Genomic DNA, 20,884 nt, shown 5'->3' on the forward strand with positions numbered 1-20,884 from the left:
ACGGCTCAATCACTCCGCCTCGGCCAATTTGCAGTATTTTGACCGCGACGTGTTAGCTTTATTCATAATTGACCAATCACCGGCGCCGGGGGGGTGGTAGCGCCCACTAGACCGGATTGCATTGTGGTATATGAAGTCTGGACAAACTAGTCACTCTTCCTCACACGGTCACGGTTAGATTACACTGTAGAAATGTGTGTCTCGTAATTTTCTCGTGGTTACAAACATGCATCTTTAAATGTTTATCAGAAGAATTCTGAAACGCGTGTGCTCCACCACGCCATTCATAGTGCCCTGTTCTCACTGGTACTAGCGTCTGTTTATTTGTTCAACTGCTCGCTTTTAGAAACGCTACATGCAAAACCTCCTAATGGTGACTGAATTCTTTCAGGCAGAACAGATTGGTACTGGATAAGGATTCCAGCATACCGAACTAATAATGTAATAAAAATCTCCTTTTTATAGTGGCCAGGACAAAAGATCCATTGTGTGTGACTTAAGTTCATTTCAAATGGTTCAGACAGACTTCAAAGCAACGTAGAGTGATTGTGTAATTCACATTGATGGCAGTGGAATGTGCTCCGGAGGTATTACTGCGAGTCATGCGGTCGAGTGAGGGCACGTCCTCCCTTTTTAACACAAAAGGACCGTCCCGGCGAGGAGACCGGCCAAGCCAACTTTTGAATGTAAAGAACTACAATTCCCAGAAGGCGGCGCGCTCGCGTCTTTTGGCGCGCCTTGCGTCGTCGACGGCCATCTTGCCTTGGCAAACCCTTTCATTCTGGTGACGGGAGGAGACGCCGATTGTAAAATTTGAACCAGCGTGCTGCAAATGAAGTAAACAGCCTCGGATACATGCGTTAAACGTACACAGAGAGAGAGAGAAAATAAACAAAGACACGTCATTTCGGAATTATTTTTCGAAGCTATATTTTTTTTAAAGCGAGTTCGATGGCGACGGCGACTCCGAGCCGCTCAAGTGCCGGGACTCCCCGGCAAGGAGCCTCCAGCACCCCGCTGTCCCCGACCCGCATCACTCGGCTGCAGGAGAAGGAGGATCTCCGCCACCTTAACGATCGCCTGGCCGTCTACATCGATCGAGTCCGGGCGCTGGAGCTTGAAAATGACCGGCTTATGGTTAAGGTTTCTGAGAAAGAAGAAGTCACCACACGCGAGGTAGATTTATTTTAATTTTCTCTCTAGATTTTTTTTTTTTTAATCCACGATATTATTTATTATTTGTATAATAAATCGATACTTAATAATTTCAAGTTTGTTTTTATTTTGTGTTCACGTTATGGTACAAGAAAAAAAAAAATCTGAGGGGATTTCTCAATTTTTTTTTAAACAAAAAAGTATACATGTTTGCACTAAATAACCTTTGTTGTGTGTGACCTGTTCAAAACTGTTCCTCGCAGTTATTCAAAAACGAGTCATTCCAGTTTGCACTATCTGTGATGTTTCTGATAGTATTTAATTGTCGGTCTTTGTACAGCCCCAGGCGCTGTAGTCGGTGTAGTATTGTGGTGTATATATATATATATATTTTGCTGTGTATAAACACGGAGAGAGATAAAAAGAGAAGGATGTTTAAAATCTCGCGGGGCAGGGCGGATGATGTTGCAGCGGGGATTTGATTTCGTCTTCTTGTGTTTAGATTGGGTCAGGAGTGTGTCAAGTATTCGGTTAATGGAAGCCTCACCCACCCTGTACAAATATTTCAGTGTCTGGGTTTGGATTTTGCGTTCATTAGTACCATGCCGTACCAATTTCATTTACAAAGCGTCCTTCGTGTGCGAGCTACCCAGGGAGCTGTACAAAAACAGACAGCGAGAGAAACTCCGAAATGCTCGCTAGTGAAACCCCAAATCAAATGTGGTTTGGAGGTTGCATTTCACATGACTGCATGCAGGAGTTACACCAGCGGCTACGGCATCTGTGTTTGAAAAAGTTTAGTGTCCTGGCTAAGCGGGTACAGACTTGAACTGTAACGAATGGCTGACATTGCACGTTTTTTTGACGTCGTATCTTCAGCCCTGAATGAAGTGGGCAAACACTGTGCTGTAGTTTGTTTTAAACTATCCCTGGTTTGATGGTTGCTTTCATGCATTCCTTTGTTACGGTAATGCGGGGGGGTCGCATAAGCGGCAGTTTGTGGCGCGCTAACTCTCGTCCTCCTTGTCTGTAGTTTTTTTGATAAATCTCTACCCGACTAATCGACACCCCTTAAACAAATGGACCTTAATTAATCACACCACTGCCAAGACGGGCACTTGTGATTTAATGAAATCTTTTACCGCAGTTAGTCTGCCTTTGCATAGGATGGTTTTGTCCTCCATTTTAAGGGAAGGGCGCTATGGATACACTGCTGGTAGTATAATGGTATATCCAGACGTGGCGGTGGGGTGGGGTGGGGTATGTGTTTTTTGGGGTTTTTTTTTTTCACTGAACAGCAGACTCGCTCTCTCCCAGAGGTACGAGAAGCGTCCACCTTGCATTCCCATAAGGGTACGCCTGTGTAAATACAATCAAGTGCATGCCAGGTTTTATGATTAAGTCGTGTGAATTAATGTATTTAAGTGGTATCCTGTTTAACTATATTGTTATGATCACTGACGCAAGTTAAGTGTACATGTAATGTGTCAAATCACACAGCTTGTGATCGGAGTTTCGAGAACCGCTTTATTCCTAAAGTAGCATTTTTACAAATCATTACTCACCCGCCCCCAATTATATTCGAGCGATCGTGTTTTTTTTCTATTAAAATCGTGAAATTCCCTGTTAGCCTGGCTGCTTAACCTCGGTATTATTTTTTTTTACGTAATTCATGTTCCAACACTTTAAAACTAGAGTTATAAAATGTGTTTTTTTTTTTCTTCAACTCACCAAAAGGCTGCACGTTTGCAAACAGGTTTGAGGCGTGACAATGCCTTTGCTAAGATCTGCTTGAGTTTTATTTGACGGCTTATGTTGAGAGGGTAATAATAATCCTCCATTTGCACAGCAGCCTTCAGCATATAGAGCCTCTGCACAGCCCCCTGAATTCACACTCCTTAATTGGCCACATTCCACACAGTCCGTCCAACCCAGGTTTTGTTTTTGGCTCCGATCCAATGTTAATAGTAAAGCCGTGATCCTTATAGTTGCATGTTGCTTTTGTAGGTGTAACCATGTCTTTGACTGTGAAATCTCCTGTTTTCTATTATATTTCCTGTAACTCCCACAGCAGTTGGAAAGTTTTGTGTTTTATACGCCTTTTGTATGAATCATAAACCTTTTAACACCTATAAAGTATTCTATTCTTTAGCCTCGACATGTACTTGCATATACATGTGTTGCTGTTTCATGTAAATCTATTTATAGTGCAGATTAACTGGGGAAAACATGCTCTTTTGTGATTTTAAGTTGGCAGGTTACTTTGGTTGTGCAAGTTTGATATACAGATAATCGACTCCAAAAGGGGGTAAAGCTAACGCCTGTCTTGTTTTTTTGTGTGTGGAAGGGGTGAAGGTGAGTAAGTGTTTGTTTTTTGAAGATCTACAAAACGAGCGTGCATCTGGTTTTCAGATTTAAATGTTGCTGTCTACCATGCCTGGTGAGATTGTAAAGCTGTGTGTGTGTGTGTGTCCAGCCGCACTCAGAAGTCCATGCTTGACCCCTCCTAGGTGACCGGGATCAAGTCCCTGTATGAAGGGGAGCTTGCCGATGCCCGTCGTATTTTGGACGAGACGGCCCGAGAGAGAGCCAGGCTGCAGATTGACCTCGGGAAGGCCAGGTCTGAACTGGAAGAGGTCACCAAAAAGTAAGAGTTCAATACAGTGTAGGTTTATAATATGAGTGTCGGGGCGCAAGTGGATATGGGGGTCTCAACCTGTACGCTGCACCCTTACTGTTGTGCCTGGTTTCTAAAATCTCCCCCCGCATGCCCGTTGAGTCTTTATACCCCCCACCCCTATAATATAGTTGTCTATAATTCCATACAGGAACGATGTTCAGGTTGTTTGTCCGAGCTTTCTGTGTACATTTATCTAGCTTGTTAAACTTGAGCGAAGAGGCACAGAACATCCTGTTGGTGCATTGAAACCTGTTAACTTAGCAGGCACTTGACTGACCACCGTCTTGTAAAATAAACAAATCTATAACATTTTCTAATTAACATCGCTCCTGATTGCACATTCCAGGTTCTGTATATGAAATATTTAATTTGCTGTTAAGCAACGAAAGGTTACTTTGCTTGGTTTACTGTCCCTGCTAAATAGACCCTACTTCACTCTAATGAGCCCTCAGTGTTCATTATATCGGGGTGTTCACTCTAAAAGGGTTTGCTGTATCAGAATAATAAAAAAACACCCAATTTAAATTGAACAGCCATGCATAGTACTTTTATGAAGATTACTTAGCATTGATCAACATTTAAATAGTATTTAAAAAAAAAAAATACTCTTACATGCTGAATGCTGTAATTACACATCCTTTCTCTTGAAAACAATATCCAGCATAGATTGCTTTGATATTGTTGATGCTTTTGTTAATGCGCTGTCTGCAGTTGCATTCTCATGCCAGTTCAGTTCACATGTTCAGTTTCAGTCAGCACTGAGGTCCTTGTATCCAGGTCGATCCAGGTAAGCGATCGTTCTAATAGGACTAATTGAATTGGTTCTTGCTGCTAGGATGGTTAAAATCGGGGGTTCGTTATAAGAAGGGGAAGTTACAATGAAGTCAGCCTGTGTGTTGAAATGGACACGCCCTGTGTGACTCACCCTCATGTATAAGTCAAGTTATGTTTAACAGCCTATAGCCCCCACGGGGGTTGCCATGTAAGATGAAACCATGGCTATTAATATGTTTACCATGACACATTGTGTTTGTGTGTGTGTGTGTGTGTGCTGTGGGTTTGGAGTGAGGCATTTCCTCTGCTCAAGAAAAGAAACCCCTTGCAAATTACCAGCTCAAACCTGAAAAAAAAAAGTCCTATCAGAAGATTAGTCAGATCAAAAGCCACATGTTATCGTACTGTTTACCCCATTGCTAAGGAAGTGCAGCAGGCAGGATATGCAACAGTGTGTTCCTGCAGCGCTGCTGCATTGGCTTGTGTGACTCGTCTTAGATTTTTTTGGCATGGTTTAGGATTGAATGGCCTCAAATCTTTATCGGTTACAATCATGACACAAAAGCAAGAGTTTTGATTCCCACTTCCCTTTTATTCACTCCCTATCAAAATGTAACCATCTTCAATAAAAAAAAAATCAATGCCTGTCAATACTCTGTTGATAGCTGCATCATATAATCGATTAAAATCAGATCATTAAAGTGTAACCATTTCCTTTCTCAGTTACAAGAAGAAAGATGGGGACCGGACGGCCGCTCAGGCTAGGTTTAAAGAGCTTGAGTCTCTGTACAACAAGAGTGAAGCCAAGCTCAACGTTGCCCTTTGTGACAACCGCTCCCTGGGGGAGGAAGTGGACGACTTGAGGGCTCAGCTTGCCAAGGTAGGACCACAGTTTGTGGAAGTAGGCAGGTTTGACAGGGCTTCTCCTTTGCCTCCAAACGCCCTGAAATACTCCTGCTGCAACACCTGAACAGGGTGTACCTGTTGCATCAACAGTAGATCTCTTCATAGAGGTGTTGAGGAGGGGTCAGTACTCAGGAGCTAGTGAATGCTGCTTGGTGTATTTCGATGCACTGAGCCTGTGGGAGAGCTTGGGGCAATCAAGGCATGCAGGTTACTTCATACCTCATTTCTATAGCATAATCGGGTTGTCAGTTTCCAGGCATACCTTCTGTCGCTACAAAAAGATGAATAGTTGCTGTGGAATCTAGAAAATGTAACTACCCAATATTGACTCCACACAACGTAAAATCTAAAACATAAAGCATGGCTTTTAGGTGGACACTTAATGCCAGAGGAACCCAAATATTCAGGCGTTTTGTCCTCCATAGTTGTGCATTTTGCTAAAGCTTTCATTGGTCGTGTTTGCAGTGTCCTAAGGAGCCGGCCGTGGTTCCTGTGCTTGTTTGTGACCCCTGGTTTGTGTTTTCAGGCAGAGGATGCCCACGAAGTGGCCAAGAAGCAGCTGGAAGCCGAGACCCTGCTGAGGGTGGATCTGGAGAACCGCTGCCAGAGCCTGTCTGAGGATCTGGAATTCCGCAAGAACATGTTTGAAGAGGTGCGCGTCTTCTACACTGTCTGTGCCACCCTCGCAACTTAAAAACCCACCTCAAAGGAGTCGTGTGCACTGGTGAAAATGAACGCGCTGCCTCTGCGTTGACATGCTAATCCACGCTGTTTTCTGTGTGCGAGTGCTTGTGTGTTAATGCTGTGTTCCTGATTCATCCGTAACGCTGTCTCTTGAAGTGCACACTGTGTGTTTGAGTGTGTGTTGGGTTCTCTCTTTGTGTGTGTGTGCGCTCGCTCCCATGTTAATCTGTGTGCTTGTCTGTGCTGTCGTGTTGATGCTGGACCCTGTGCGTGTCCTCCCTAGCTGACTCTGTGATTTTTTTTTTTTTTTTTTGCAGGAGGTGCGTGAGGTCCGGCACAGTCATGAGAAGCGCCTGGTGGAGGTGGACAGCGGCCGGCAGATGGATTTTGAGTACAAGCTGTCCGAGGCTCTGCAGGACCTGAGGAAGCAGCACGACGAGCAAGTGTCCATCTACAAGCAGGAGCTGGAGAACACCTTCCAGTCCAAGGTGCGTTACATTGCACCTCACAGCGCCAAATACTGCATTTTAATTCACATAGGCTGCCGTGCTCTTAACACCTTGTGAATTTAAAGAGGGGTAACTTCTATAACTATTGCTTGGGGAATGTTATTGATGCTTCTTAGTATTTAGTGAAGTGCTGGTTCCACTTTTTGATTTTAATGGTTAAAACCTAGTGAAGGTCTCGATAGCGATTGCACAGGGGAAGATGAATCGATTTGATTGAATTGTTACTCCAATATCCTCACTGCTGCTTTCAGTGGTCTTCTGTGGGGTTGCTTGTCTCTTATTAGGCAGATGTTCGAACCATTGTTCTGTGTTTCCATTAAAAGCTGGGGAATGCCAAGATTAACTCAGAGCAGAACGACAAGGCTGTGTGCGCTGCCCGCGAGGAACTGCAGGAGGCGCACATGAGGATCGAGAGCCTGGGATACCAGCTCTCCTCCCTGCAGAAACAGGCAAGGCTGCATCTCCCAGCACGCTGCATTGGCCTTTCTGTTCTATTTGCACAAGTAGAATATACCGGTAGGACAACCTGGCTGTTCTGGGGAAGGATACGTGAGCACACAGTAGTGATGTACTGCCTAAACTGTGCAGTCTCTGACTGCTTGCTTGCCAAGTAATTCTCTATCTGAGCTGTATCCTGTTCTTGAGTCAGCCCTGTGATGAGCAGCACATTTACAGAAGTGTATTTCTGCTTCCTCCTGTTTTAATATAAATGATAAACAGTATAAAAAAACAGAATATGGTTGTAAAACCTAAATGGCACTAAAAAAAGTGTTAAATCAACATAAGAATAATATTTTAGCTGCTTTGCAAAACCATGAATTCTACAATAAACATTTTTCCTAGAAGTCTCAATTGTAGACATGAAAGACTTCTAGTCATTGAATTTAAATTTCTGTTCCCATTTCTTAATGATTTAAGTCTTTGTACCTGTATATAGCTGTAGATTAAATATCTTCTTGGTGACCGCTTAGGATTTCTGCGTTTTTAATATGACCAGTAATAAACAATAAGGACATGAATGTAACCCAAGTGCTGTGTGTCCAGGCCAGTGCTGCGGAGGAGCGAGTCCGGGAGCTGGAGGACGTGCTGGCCACTGACCGGGACAAGTACCGCCGGCTGCTGGACTCCAAGGAGCGGGAGATGGCGGAGATGAGGGACCAGATGCAGCAGCAGCTCGATGAGTACCAGGGGCTGCTGGACATCAAGCTGGCTCTGGACATGGAGATCAGTGCCTACCGCAAACTGCTGGAGGGAGAAGAGCACAGGTAGACACGCAGGCAGAGCTCCACTGTACAGCTAGTGCCACCCTGCACAAAACAAAGTCTGCTGAGTAATGTTATGTTAGCATATTGAATTGCATACCGCTTTGTGGTTTTCCCCTTATACTGCAACGAAAAAAACTGAAAAAAAGTGACATTTCGAAATCTAACATCAATCAAAATCAAAATCTGTACTGTTATGGCTTCCGGTAGACTGTTTTGTGATCATTTCGTAGTTTCTTTGATTTATATAATGTTAAATAAAACATCTATTATGTTCAGATAGTTTTATTTTATGTGTCTCATCCTAAAACTGATGTAAAACCTTTAGCCATAGCTGTACACTTATTAGCTCTCTTACCACGGTCTCAATTTGACTTTCTTTTTTTTAAATTTATTTCAGTACTAACTCTTCCACTATTTTTATGGGCCTCTTCTTTTTAAAACCTTGGCCCTTATTCACTGATTAATCAAGTCTGTCTGGTATAACTGCCTAATATTTTTCAGGCACTTTCTTATTATTATTCACCAATAGCTCTTGGTTCCGGTTCTTCGGTATTCAGATATACACGATGTTAAAAACTCTCTCCTCCTGTCCTCCTTGCAGGCTGAAGCTGTCCCCCAGCCCCTCCTCCAGAGTGACAGTGTCTCGCGCCACCTCCAGCAGTCTCGCCAGTGCCACCCGCTCCTCCCGGGCCAAGCGGAAGAGGATTGAGGTGGAGGAGTCCTCCGGCAGCAGCGGCATAAGCAGCGGCGGCAGCAGCAGCAGCAACGTCCAGATATCCCAGAAAGCAGAGTCTTCCGGGGAAATCAGCATTGAGGAGATCGACCTGGAGGGGAAGTCTGTGTGTGTCAAGAATAACGGAGACAAGGTATAGAGGCTTGAACAGTAAAGCTCGTTTTTAATGCCATTTCTGTCTGATACAAATGCATTTCAGATCACCTCAATGAGATGGCTTGCTATATATTATACGGATGCTTTGACATGCATTTACTTTGTAAAAAAAAATTAAAAAGCTTTTGATTCAGTGCCGCGTTTACAGCCCATTTATTTATTTGCCTAACCCTGCACTCCCTTTTCCCAGGATCAGTCTCTTGGTGGTTGGAGACTGAAGAGGCAGATTGGAGATGCAGATGAAATTGCTTACAAATTCACTCCTAAATATGTCCTCAAAGCTGGCCAGACTGTTACGGTAAGCTGAGTCAGCTGCATGCATGTGCAGATAGCAAGCTGAAACGGGGCTGTTGGACTAAGTAGCCAGGGCTGTCTTGTGAATTTGTCAAGACAGATTTCCTCTGTGAGCTTTAGTTGGAATAGATTTGTTCATTTATTAAGCACTGGGATTGTTATTGGCTGGTTTCACAGACCCTGATGTTACCAGAAGGTAGCCCAAAAATCAGTGTTGATCCGTTTTGACTAAAACAATATTGGGGTCTGTCGACTGCATAGTTTTCCAAATTTCATTTGAAAATCTCATACCCTTTTAAAAAGAGCATTTCAGGCTAATCGCTAGAGGTAGCTGCTAAAGCACATGGGACTGTATAATAACCTGTGTGAGCCCAGTGAGGGGTGTTGTTGCTCAAGGTGGTTCCAGTTCATTGAATGGTTCTCTCTGCTGGCTCTCCTCTGTCAGATCTGGAGCGCTGAGGCTGGGGTGTCTCACAGCCCCCCCTCCGACCTGCTGTGGAAGAGCCAGAGCTCCTGGGGCACCGGAGACAGCATCCGCACTTTCCTGGTCAACTCTGACGGACAGGTAGGCCACGGAGACACCCTAACTGGAAAGACCCTCCAGCAGGTGTGCAGACTCTTACACCCGCCTGTTCTTTCCCTGCCCAGGAAGTTGCAGTGAGAACTGTAACGAAATCCATCGTAGAAGTGGAGTATGAAGATGATGATGAGGAGGCAGACTTTGGAGAAGAGGATCTTTTCCACCAGCAGGTTCGTAGTGGTGTCGGAAGGGTTAAACGTCACACACTGCTGGTGCTGGTGGTGCAAAATGGGGGTTGCTGTAGGAAAGCTACTAAGCTTAGACCCAACTAGCTATCTAACCAGAATAGCAGAAAACCCTGTGATTGGGATTAGTTACTGTGTGGCTGAACTTGACAATGTATTGTGAAACTCCTTGAACCCCCCCACCCCCCCCAACAAGAAACGTGGTTTAGTTCCACAATACATCTGTTATATTGTATTTATGTAGGTGCTGTTCTTTATAGTTAGGTAGGTCTGTAAAGTTTTGAAATACAATATCTACAAAAAAGATTGTTGTGGCAGATTGGGTTCTCGGTTATTTTTCCAGGGGTGTGGGTGGATGGGGGGTAATCTGGTCTGGTAATTTGTTCATTTACGTTTGTGTTTGTTTTCAGGGAGACCCAAAGACAGCGCCCAGAGAGTGTTCAATCATGTGAAAATGGACCTTCAATCACTCAACTTTTTTTTTTTAAATGAATTTTAATTTTTTTCTTTCTCCAGAGCCACTAAAATATTTTTGTACATTTTATTTTATGTTCAACCTGGTCAACCATGGATTGCTTTTTTATATATATATTTTTATATATATAATGCTGAAATATTGGTTAGGCTTTTTTTTTCTTTCCACAGAAATTTGTTTTCATGTGAACACTATTGCAATGTATAGTTACAGATTTCGAAGGGGGCAGGAGTTAAAAAAACAAAGTAGATCAGTTTATTTACACACTCCCTAAATCAGATTATAAGAAACAAACAAAGCACTTGGCTAGAGCTTAGTGGGCAAGGCACAGATACCAGCAAAGAATAAAACTGACATGGACTGCTGTAGTGGGGGAGTGAGGAGTGTCTGTGTGCATACAAATAAAATCTCTACATACAGACCATTCGAAGCAGATTTAAGATACCACAGGCAAGACTAACAAACTTTTAAGGTTAATGAAAAAAAAAAAAAAACCTGACATTCTGGATCCCTGTGCCCAGGTGAGTTTGTATACCGAGCATCAAAAGAAACTTACCACTGTTATAGCGTATTTATTTTTGAAAAAAATAAGGTATGTAAATGATGGACATTGACAATGTTTTTGGTGTCTCTCTAATCACTCGATCATTCATCCTTGACCATGACACGCTTGAGTGACTATGACTGAAGCATATGCACTTAATCACCTAATTAGTGAGACAGTTGATTGGACGCTGGATATGGAGTGATTTCAGCTATTGAATTGCAAGCTTGAATAAAAGCAATAAAGAAAATCACAGAAAAAAAACAATATGCCGTGTCTGTCGAGAGAGCAGCGCCTTCGTGCGATCGGCATGTTGGAGGCTGGACAAGGGCAGCATACTGTGGCTCGCCGACTTGGGTGCTCACAGCCAGTCATTTTAAACCTGGCGAGACGGTATAACCAGACACGCTCTGTCAATGACAGCGCCACGAACTGGGAGACCAAGAGTCACAACACCTGCCCAAGATCGACAGATCATTTTGCAGCATCTTCGTGATGTCGGTTGTTAATCAGCACAATAAAAAGTCACGGCACCTGCTCTAAAACAGAGTGTGTCATTTTTCGATCACATCTAGTGAATTTTATCCAAATATAAGTGATAAGTTTCTTTTGATGCTCAAATATAAGTGATTATATATTAATGATGATTTTTTTTGTCTGAAAGTGACCTGCAGTACAACTTATTGTCTAGTAGATGGCGCCATATAGACGGTGATTACTGGCTCCGATGTTCAGGCAGGGCTCCATGAAACTCCAGCAGTTTAAACTGTAGGTCGGGTCTAATTGATACAATGGGGCTGGATTGTTATTTGCCATGGTATCTGCTTGCTGTTCTAAGCTCTGGTCAACCCTCCAGCAGATTAGATGGACAGTTTGGGGAAAGATTATAACGGTGGCTCATGGATGTTATCTTTGATTCAATAAGGAGGTATAGAATGTTGCTGAACGCTGTCAAGTAGAGGCTCAATGTAGTGGCTTAAGTTAGTAGATTGGCTTTGCTGATATATAAACAGGGTGGAAAACTGGGATCTGTGCTGCTGTGTGGAAACAGCAGTGAGGGGATTCTGAACTGACATGACCTGCGCACAGATTCAGGTCACTAGGATTTAAATCAGTGTGTGTGGTGATTTGAATACAGTCATCGAATTTGAAAATATGTATTTTGTAAAATCATGATCTTTTTTTAATAAGCTCTAGTTATGTGCTGTACCTAAATTTAAAATGAGAAAACCTGTTCAGAGTGGGTGTATTGTTGAACCAATAATGACAGGGAGGTTTTAATTGTTAACTTTGGTTTATATATATATATTATATATAATTACAAATGTAACAAACCGAGGCAACAAAACACACAGCAAAGGCTATTGCAAAATGCAAGTGTCTTCTGCAGTTTTAAAATCAAGTGTATTTTCCGCCCTGTTTACACAGATGCTTAGTATTTGGTTGAATTTTGTTATATTCGGATCATGACATCATGATGTATGTAACCAAGTATATTTAAAAAAAAATAAAATAAAATAAAATTGTGTTTCTCAGACAAAGTAAGTTTGATGCTCATAATGAAATGTTCACGTGGATGGGGCTGTCCTGTTCTACTGAGTTGCCCTGCACAATTGTGATCCAGTTTGTCTAACAGTTCCCCCTGTAATTGACTAATGCTACCAGTATTTGAATGTATGACTTGCTTACGAGTTAATTGGCAGAGTACCCCTAAATACTTCAGCTGTACGCATGGGGTTTCATTCGAATTAATCATTCAAACCACATGGAAAGAATGTACAAGGCAGCTTTTTAACAAATAGTTTAAAACCCAAATTGAATGGTTGTATATCCAAGGAAAGCGAAGCAAATGTCTAATAAAAACCAAGAAACATACAGATTCAGATGTGATCTGGCTTCAGGAACTTGCGAACGCTTGCATTGTTAGTAACAAATGTTACTGTACTTAAATTGGCCAGTAGCTTGGTTAGAAATGCTTTGCTGAAGGTATCGTACATTTCATGTTTCTGGGGTCTTTCTGCAGAGGACAAGCCCTCTTGTTCAAGGGGTTTCTAGTGTCTGTAATTTACAGCAGATTAACACTGTAAAATGAATAAAGTGTTTTGCAATATTGCTTTAAATATTCCCAGTAATGGGGGGGAAGGATATGGGCTTTTAAAAGTGTTTAAAAATAAGGTAATTTGATTTTTAAACAGATTTAAAATAATAAACTATCATGGTTAATGATTGACATTTAAGCAGCTTCCTTGCATTTTTTAAATATGAAATAAATATCAAACCATGTTGGCCTGGGAAACAGAATTTTTGTATATACTCAAATACAATGCTTTTGTTTTTATTGTAATTTTTTAAACAATAATGGGTCTTTTAAAAAAAAAAAAAAATAAAAAAAAAAAGAATGTTTACATGCAAGTGTGGGGAGAATTGTAAAATTCTGAATGCTTCTCTTAAATGATAAAGTTTAGGTCAAACATTAAAGCACAGCATTTTAGTATTTTAAGCAAAAAAGATAGATCAATATTTTTGTAATGGAGAATAAAGTTAACTAGTTATACGAGGCTTCGTGCCACGTTAACCATTGGAGACTGTGAAACACTACTGTGCATTGAAAATGTACTTTTATACTTGCTGCTCGCTTGAAGTGAACCAGTATAAGCTCTTGAACGAGTCGTTCAATGTCAATACACTGTTTCTTCAGAACTAAGGGGCGCTGTCAGATTGCTTTTTTTTTTTTAAATGCCTTGCAGAATTTTATAAGGGGTAAATCCCCCTCTCTTGGCTTTTTAAATGTTAAACTGCTTACAGATTAAAGGGAAACCGTTCAGTGTTGGTCCACCGTGGTTTCTGACTGACTTCGAAAGCAGCAGTATAAACAGGGCTTGAAGTTTACCTACTTGGCCTGTAGACTTTAAGTTACCTGAAGTTTATCATTGTAAGAGTTGTCTTGGGTTTATTTGGGGTGGGGAGGCAGGGTGCATGCCAAATTTGTGTTTTAGTTTATTTCATTTATTTGTAACTTTGTACAACACAATAAATGTTTTCCTTGTACCCTTTGTAGTAGTGTGGCTTTTAATCAGTGTTGAATGGATAACGTCTTTCGTTTGACACATATACACTGCCACTCGTGTTTGGAAGCAAAACAAAAGGGATGTTTACTGACCATTTAACCCCACAGAATATCTTGGTAACCCTGAATACATAGACCGCACTTGCAGTGGTACCCCAGAAATCCTTGTTTTACTGCCAATGCATGATGTCTGGGAGTCTCCATTGCAGATTCATTTAGTTTAAAATGAACACGAGTTGGTTCCCATGTGCTTTACGTAGCTGGTTTATTTTAGACGCTGCATAAGATCTGGTATCGGTTTCACTCTCCAAGTCACTGTTGCCTAAATAATTATATAGATAGATAGTTAGTTACAATTTACTACTCTCTATTCATTGCAATCAGCTGTAAAAGTATACAAGTGCAATAAAGTAGAAAAATAATGATTCATTTAGAACTGGTTTCATGTCTAGGGTAAAGTCTTGCTTTGCTATACAGAACCACTTGTTTGTTTTTTAACCAGAAGGGGGTGGTATATTCACACATAGTATTTAACAGAACTGACTAGTCATAGAAGTTCACTGAAGCTTGAGGAAGCCTCTGATTGTTCTATGCAACCCCCTTATTTATCCAATAAGAAATATGCTACAGTCATCGCTGTAACCATCCAATGTTATTTTTTGTAGCAGTTTAAAGATTTTCTTATAATATCTGAAGTATCAGTATTGTAGTGTTGGAATTTTGCTTGCAAGCGACAGCCATCAGAAATGAAATTACAATGAAAGCTGGTTCACCTTTGCAGCCATTTCTGTGATTTGTGAGCTCCAGCTTTAAACAATCCTCTCATTTTAATATCAAACCTCATGATGCCAAACATGCACAAGTGGTTATTTCCACAGGAAGGATTTTATTTTTGGCCCTTAACGTGCAAGCGAAAAAATAACATCTTCCTGACCTCTGTCCTTTATGGTGGCATGCTGGTAGTGTGGTGTGTGGAAAAGGTTCGAACCAACGGCTTCAGGACAAAGCACCGCTTCACTTTGCTTTCCCCACGAAGCTGGCAGATACACTTGGCAGAAATTCAAACACACTTCCTCTGAGCAATCAGGTAAGTGAACCGAGACAGGACAACAGAAACCGCGCCGTCTTTTCAAAGGGAGGGCTGCAGATATTCCCACCAGTCGTGGCTCCTTTTTGAAGTGTGCCGCTGGTGGCAGGGAGGGGTGTGGAGCAAGAGGATTGATGACTGCCCTGGGCTTTTCCTGACGCAGTTTGTCTACCTACCAAACTGTCTTCGCAGGAAGCACTATTTTGGGGCAGGGATTTTATAATGACGATCCAGGGTACCATTAAGCCAGATCTCAGATATGCTTCAAAACAAAAGAAGGAAGCCTTTTTTTGTTTTATTATTATTCCAAGATCTGTTTAACAGATTGGAAGACAGGACCAAACGGCCGCTGTGGATGTAAAGAAATAGCCTTCGAGACAAGACTGTCGCTTCGCAAACACAGATATACATGGAAATGTGTTGCTGTGCATCTGTCCAGATTATCTTTATCTTTAGCTATGTTTTGCTTTCTTTGTATTATCAATTTGTTTGCAGTTCTGTGTTTTAATTTAAATGACCTTGCCAGTAGCCCCAAACTGTACTGGGTGATGTTGTCAATAAAGTGTAGGACTACCATGGGAAGGCAAGACTAATTCAGCATGACGCTGCAAGGCATTTGAATTGTGTGACCCTTCCTCAATGATGTTGAATTTGAAATGTTATAAAGTTAGCCCAAGTCACACCTTCAGATTTAGCACAGAGTACGAGAGCAAATACGGAAACTGTACAAGAAAGTTTACAACAGAAGGCAAGAAGCACTTTTATTTTTTAGTCATAAATACCTACCATGCTAACATTTAAAACATGATGTCCTATTAAATTAGCTTCCCTTAGAAGAGGTTAGTCAGGCAATAAGCTTAACCATAATCATTCTCTGAGACAATTCTTCTTTTCCTGGTGCTAAAATATCTCAATCTCACACGCACACGCACACCAGCACTTGGCAGGAGTGATGACAGATGTGTCTTTCAGATTCCTCTACAGTTAAGAATTCCCCTTTCCCTGGGCTGCAGTGTGTTGATAACCCTGAGGCTGTGACGTTGTGATTTCCAGGAAGGAGCCGGGTCTTATAAACATTTTTACGGGGGGGGGCGGGGCACACAGCCGTGTTTATCCACCTCAGGATCTGGGAGTCACCGGAGAAGCTTGTCTGTGGAGTGAAGGAGCAGCATCAGTGCGAACAACATTAGCGCTTGGAAACTCGGCTCAGTCAGTCAGCAACGCCAGACAAGAAGTGGAACCTGTGAAGGAGGAGAGACCTGGCAGTGTCGACCTGCTCAGAATCCACAGCCATGTACAACAGCAAGTACTCCATGGCCAAGTTCGGCTTGGAAGCCAAGGACATCCAGGCGTCCAACGCGAAGAGCTGCAGCTACTACATGAAGTACATCTTCTTCTTCTCCTCCCTGATCCAGCTGCTGATCATCACCGGCCTGGTCCTGTTCATGGTGTACGGTAACAAACAGAAGAGCCACGAGGAGCAGGTGAAGATCAGGGATGACACTATCAGCATGCTCAGCCAGCACATCAACATCCTGCAAGAGATGAAGGGAAACCTCACGCTGGAGCTCAACAAGACCCTCAAAGGGAAGCTGGCCCTGGACCTGGAGCTGAAGACAGCCCGCGGTCTCCTGGTGAAATCCAACTTCACCATCAACATGCTGAGGGATGCTCTGGTGAGTTGCTGTTGTTTTGTGAAGGCACGCGGTGCAGGAACGGGATGGCTGGGGTTTCCTGTGCCTGGTAACCAACATCTCCGAATTTATCAGCATGTTGATAGATGAAATGGTAGCTGTATTAGTCTAGAGATGATAGACACAGAGAAGGAGAATAAAATGCAAAAATTGTAACAGTAAATACTAAGACAGGGAAAGAAATAACAGTGAAAAAATACAAATAAATACATTTTAAAATGTAAATAAATATATACATACATATATGTGTATGTGTGTGTATATGTATATATATATATATATATATATACAAATTTGTTTAACCTTTTTTAATTTATCATTTTTCCCTATCTTAGTATTTACTGTTATGCATATGAATTTTATTCATATAATGTATTTATTTATTTTGTCTTTGTTACTATCATTGTTTGTTATGCAGCCACTCGTCCTGTTTTTTTTTTTTTCAACACAGCTTTCTTTCCTTGCATTAGAATTGTAGTGATTCAAAATGGGTAAGTTTTGCTGCCACCTTTTGAATGTAAACATCAATCTCTCTTTTCCTGCTTTCACCTGAAGAAGAGACCTTTGAGGTCTTGAAAGCGTGCGATTCATTATTGTTTAGTCAGTCTAATAAAAGGTATCGCCTCTCCTTCTCTGTGTCTATCAGCATATATCTGAAACTTCAAATGTCAGTTAATTTTTTATTTTTACTGTCTCCTTGTTAATTAAATTTGAATTCTTAATATTCAAATGAAAATATTTGAAATCATTCTTTTTAATAAAATCTAGCTGGGTCTGGGGAACATGAATGGAGCCTTATATTCTTGTAGTATTTGGTAAATATCACAGTATATATGATCCTGTCCTCAGATGTCCCTGTACCGTGGTATAGCACCAGCAGTAGCCTCCATGTGTGTTTTTCATAGAGAAAGGGGATGCATTTGAAATAACACCATAAAACTCTTCAATCTGAACACTTACTGCTAATATTTATTTGTGTGCGTGTTTGTTTTGTACAGAGCACCTGTCAAAAGAAAGTGATGACCCCACCCCTGGTTGCTACCGGTAATACCTGCATGGCTCAAATAAGTGCCTTGAAGAAGACGCATGAAGGTAACGTTTCTTACAATGACTGAGTGTTGTGAAGTTCTGCACGATATGCCTTGCCACTAAGTGCAACGTATAGCGAAAGCATGTTTTATTTGGACTTTTAAAGGTCATTTGTGAGCTTTCTGACACACCACAAAGCTGTACCAACACTGTGTTGCCTCTGCAGATTACCTTTAAGACAAAGGAAAGAATGCTGCCCCCGGAACTTGTACATTGCTGCTGTGATACCAGCGATTTGTTCTTTAAACTCCACCAAACTTAATATAACCAGCTCCCGAGACAACCGTCTCTGCTCCTCTAAACGGAACTAGCCTTGACCATTGTTGTTGCAACCTGGTACTCATCCCTTCCTGTTCTGTTTGTCAGTTTCACTCTGCTGGTCTCGCTGCAGTCAGACCCACAGTTGGAGTACCAGGATGCAACAACACATGCAAGGTCTGTACAGCAGGTGAAAGAACACAACTCATACACATTTCTTAATAACTATGTTCTGGTGTGTTGATTGTAGGGGAAAAGGCCAGTCTGATGCTCGCAAAAGAAGCCCTGAATCAGAAGTTCATATCTTTGACCAACAACTGCACCACCTCCATTCGTCAACTCCAAGGAGAGCTGAAGCAAACGCAAGAAGACAAACTGCAGTACCGCTTGAATGAGATCAACGCGAACAGAGAAAAGAACACCCTGGAAAACCACTTGCAAAACTACAGGACGGAATGCAAGGAGCAGTTCGAGAAGTCGCTGCGGGGGATGAACGCGGTCATCGTCGATTTTAAGAGCAAGATCGACACTCTGCGGCCCGAAGCCTTCACTTTCTCGCTCTCCTGCGAGCACCAGCGGCAGCAGCTGGATCAGATCCGGCAGAACTGCACCGGCCTGTCCAGCGACATCCAGCGCAGCTTCCAGACCTACCTGAACACCTTCAGCAGCCGCTTCTCAGAGTCGTTGCAGACAATCAGCAGCTTGCAGGCAGACAACACCAGGTGGAAGAAGGACTTTGAGGACTGCAACAGGAACCGCTCTGACATCGTGGCAGACTGCGAAGGCAGGATCAAGACGCTCAAGTCCAAAAACGACAACGAGGTGGAGGGTCTGATGAAGGATTTAAAGAAGACTAAAGAGGAGAAAAGTGCCCTGGAGAAAAATGTTTTGGGGTACACTGTGCAGATCTCGAATCTGAATAACCAAGTGCAGACTCTGAATACCTCACTGGCAACCTGCTGCCCAAAGGTAATCCTTTCTCTCAAAATCTACCGGTTAAATAAGCAGGCATTTACCAATACAAATTATCCAAAAATCAAAGAGGTGTGCATGGAGAGTTTCTGCGAGATTACCCCTTTTTGACCCTCAAAAGTAACCCAGCACCTTGAGGGGTCTGTATACTCCAAAGTTATCATCTACTTTGTCATAATATTTAACTTTGAACCTGTTTAATGTCCTTGGTTATCACATTTCACTAGTTGGCAGTAATGTAACGTGGTATAATTAAGTTTCTGCTATACAATATTTCACATCACATACTTTATAGCCAGCATAAAATGTGTATTGAAAATTCTGTTTTAGTTCCACTTTTCTTTTTTGTCCTTAACAGCTACCGCCGGTTATCAACCCCTCTCCAGTTAAGCCGAAAGAGCCTGGACCTGAAGTAATTTATGGTAAGGTCCCACTGTTCAAACAGAAATTATTTTATAGTATTGAGATGGTGGACAATGCACTGCACACCAACGCTTCCTGATCTGCAGAGTGCGCTCAAGCTGGTGCAGTCTTTGACTCTACTGCTCTTACCTTTCCACAGGAGTCATCGACACATATCTGAAGGAGCTTCAGGACTTTGCAAATAAGAAGTCAGAGTGAGTAAAATGCTTTGTGTAGTAGAGGGGACCTGAGGCGGTGGTAACACCTGCTCTAACACTGAGTGTAGGGAGCTGGGCCACCCTGGGCAGCTAAAGCCACACGGATTCAACATGAGCGAGTTTGCAAGAGATTCTAATGTGATTTCCGATGGCATGCGTTAACATGAAGCGCTAAGATAAGGTCTGAAAGGGGTTTAAAGCATTTTGTTTTCCCTTGACCACTTAATAAGACAACGGTCCACAATACTGCTTTTAGCCAACTGTTACAAAAAAAACAACAGTGGACATTTTTAAGGTCAAGCAAACAAAAAAAATCTAACAGGATGTCTAAAAGTTGCCTCGCTTTCCGTCACCCCTTGCGTGTTTTAATACCGTGTTTCATTTATTTTTTTTTCCCCCCACAGCATATCCGGCTGAAGCGTCATTCAGGACAGCAAGAATATTGACTTCAGCTCATGAAAGCAGCCAGCCTTCATCGACCCCTTTCTGTAGATAATCTCCAGGACTTCGAGTGTGCTTCAAAACTAACAGCCTTCTTACCCCGGACTTGATTTCTTCTGTACTTGCCCTCGCTTGTAAAGTGTGCGTCTTTGTGCACCGCTAGTCTAGATACTGCTTGAGTGCTGCATTGTTTATTTCAAGCCTAGGGTCCCAGTTCAAATGCTTTGAAAAGTTCATGAAATAAATGAAGGGACTGTAGAGCAATGTGCAGTGTGTGCAGAGTACTGATGTGATGTTTCTGCAGGAAAACATTTGGAGAACAAAAAAGAAAATGTGCATAAAAATTGGTCATTAACGTGCAAGATGTTAACTTCAAGATTTGTAAATATTATTCTCCTGTGCTTTCATTACAGTGAGCCGAACAGCTAACAATAAACGGCAGTGTTAATCAAATCTGAAGTCCTTTCAAACGTAAAACAGCTAGAGAATGCTGACATTTACCAAGGACGTGTGTCGCATTTTGAAATAAGGACTTTGTCCTCCTAGAAAAACATTTTTCTAATTTTTGCAGCAGAACCTTTCAAAGTAGTTTCTTCAGAAGCTGTTTGGTAGCTGCTGGGTTATTCCAGTTCTGTTTAGATCGGAGCCCTCAGGAGACTATTCAATAAAACAAACAGCACTAGTTTCCTGTTCTGTAGCTCTAATCGCTATGGCCA

The 20,884-nt window shown here is 42.1% G+C and overlaps 2 protein-coding genes across 2 annotated transcripts; both read left to right on the plus strand.

The window, feature by feature from the left end:
* The first annotated feature begins 734 nt into the window (after window positions 1-734).
* On the plus strand, window positions 735-13,988 carry LOC117966187 (lamin-B2-like). Its single transcript, XM_034911756.2, has 12 exons — window positions 735-1,176; window positions 3,666-3,802; window positions 5,333-5,489; window positions 6,042-6,167; window positions 6,517-6,687; window positions 7,032-7,157; window positions 7,753-7,973; window positions 8,575-8,839; window positions 9,053-9,160; window positions 9,602-9,721; window positions 9,805-9,906; window positions 10,332-13,988. Exons 1-12 carry the CDS (start codon window positions 952-954, stop codon window positions 10,371-10,373), a joined length of 1,800 nt encoding a protein of 599 aa, XP_034767647.2. The 5' UTR covers window positions 735-951; the 3' UTR covers window positions 10,374-13,988.
* A 2,219-nt stretch (window positions 13,989-16,207) lies between these two features.
* Window positions 16,208-20,621, plus strand: LOC117966237 (plasmalemma vesicle-associated protein-like). The gene is made up of 6 exons (XM_059014091.1): window positions 16,208-16,770; window positions 17,787-17,880; window positions 18,386-19,104; window positions 19,466-19,529; window positions 19,670-19,724; window positions 20,132-20,621. Exons 1-6 carry the CDS (start codon window positions 16,387-16,389, stop codon window positions 20,142-20,144), a joined length of 1,329 nt encoding a protein of 442 aa, XP_058870074.1. The 5' UTR covers window positions 16,208-16,386; the 3' UTR covers window positions 20,145-20,621.
* Window positions 20,622-20,884: the final 263 nt, after the last annotated feature.

Source organism: Acipenser ruthenus, chromosome 47 (assembly GCF_902713425.1).
Source record: "Acipenser ruthenus chromosome 47, fAciRut3.2 maternal haplotype, whole genome shotgun sequence".
NCBI classification, from domain to species: domain Eukaryota; kingdom Metazoa; phylum Chordata; class Actinopteri; order Acipenseriformes; family Acipenseridae; genus Acipenser; species Acipenser ruthenus.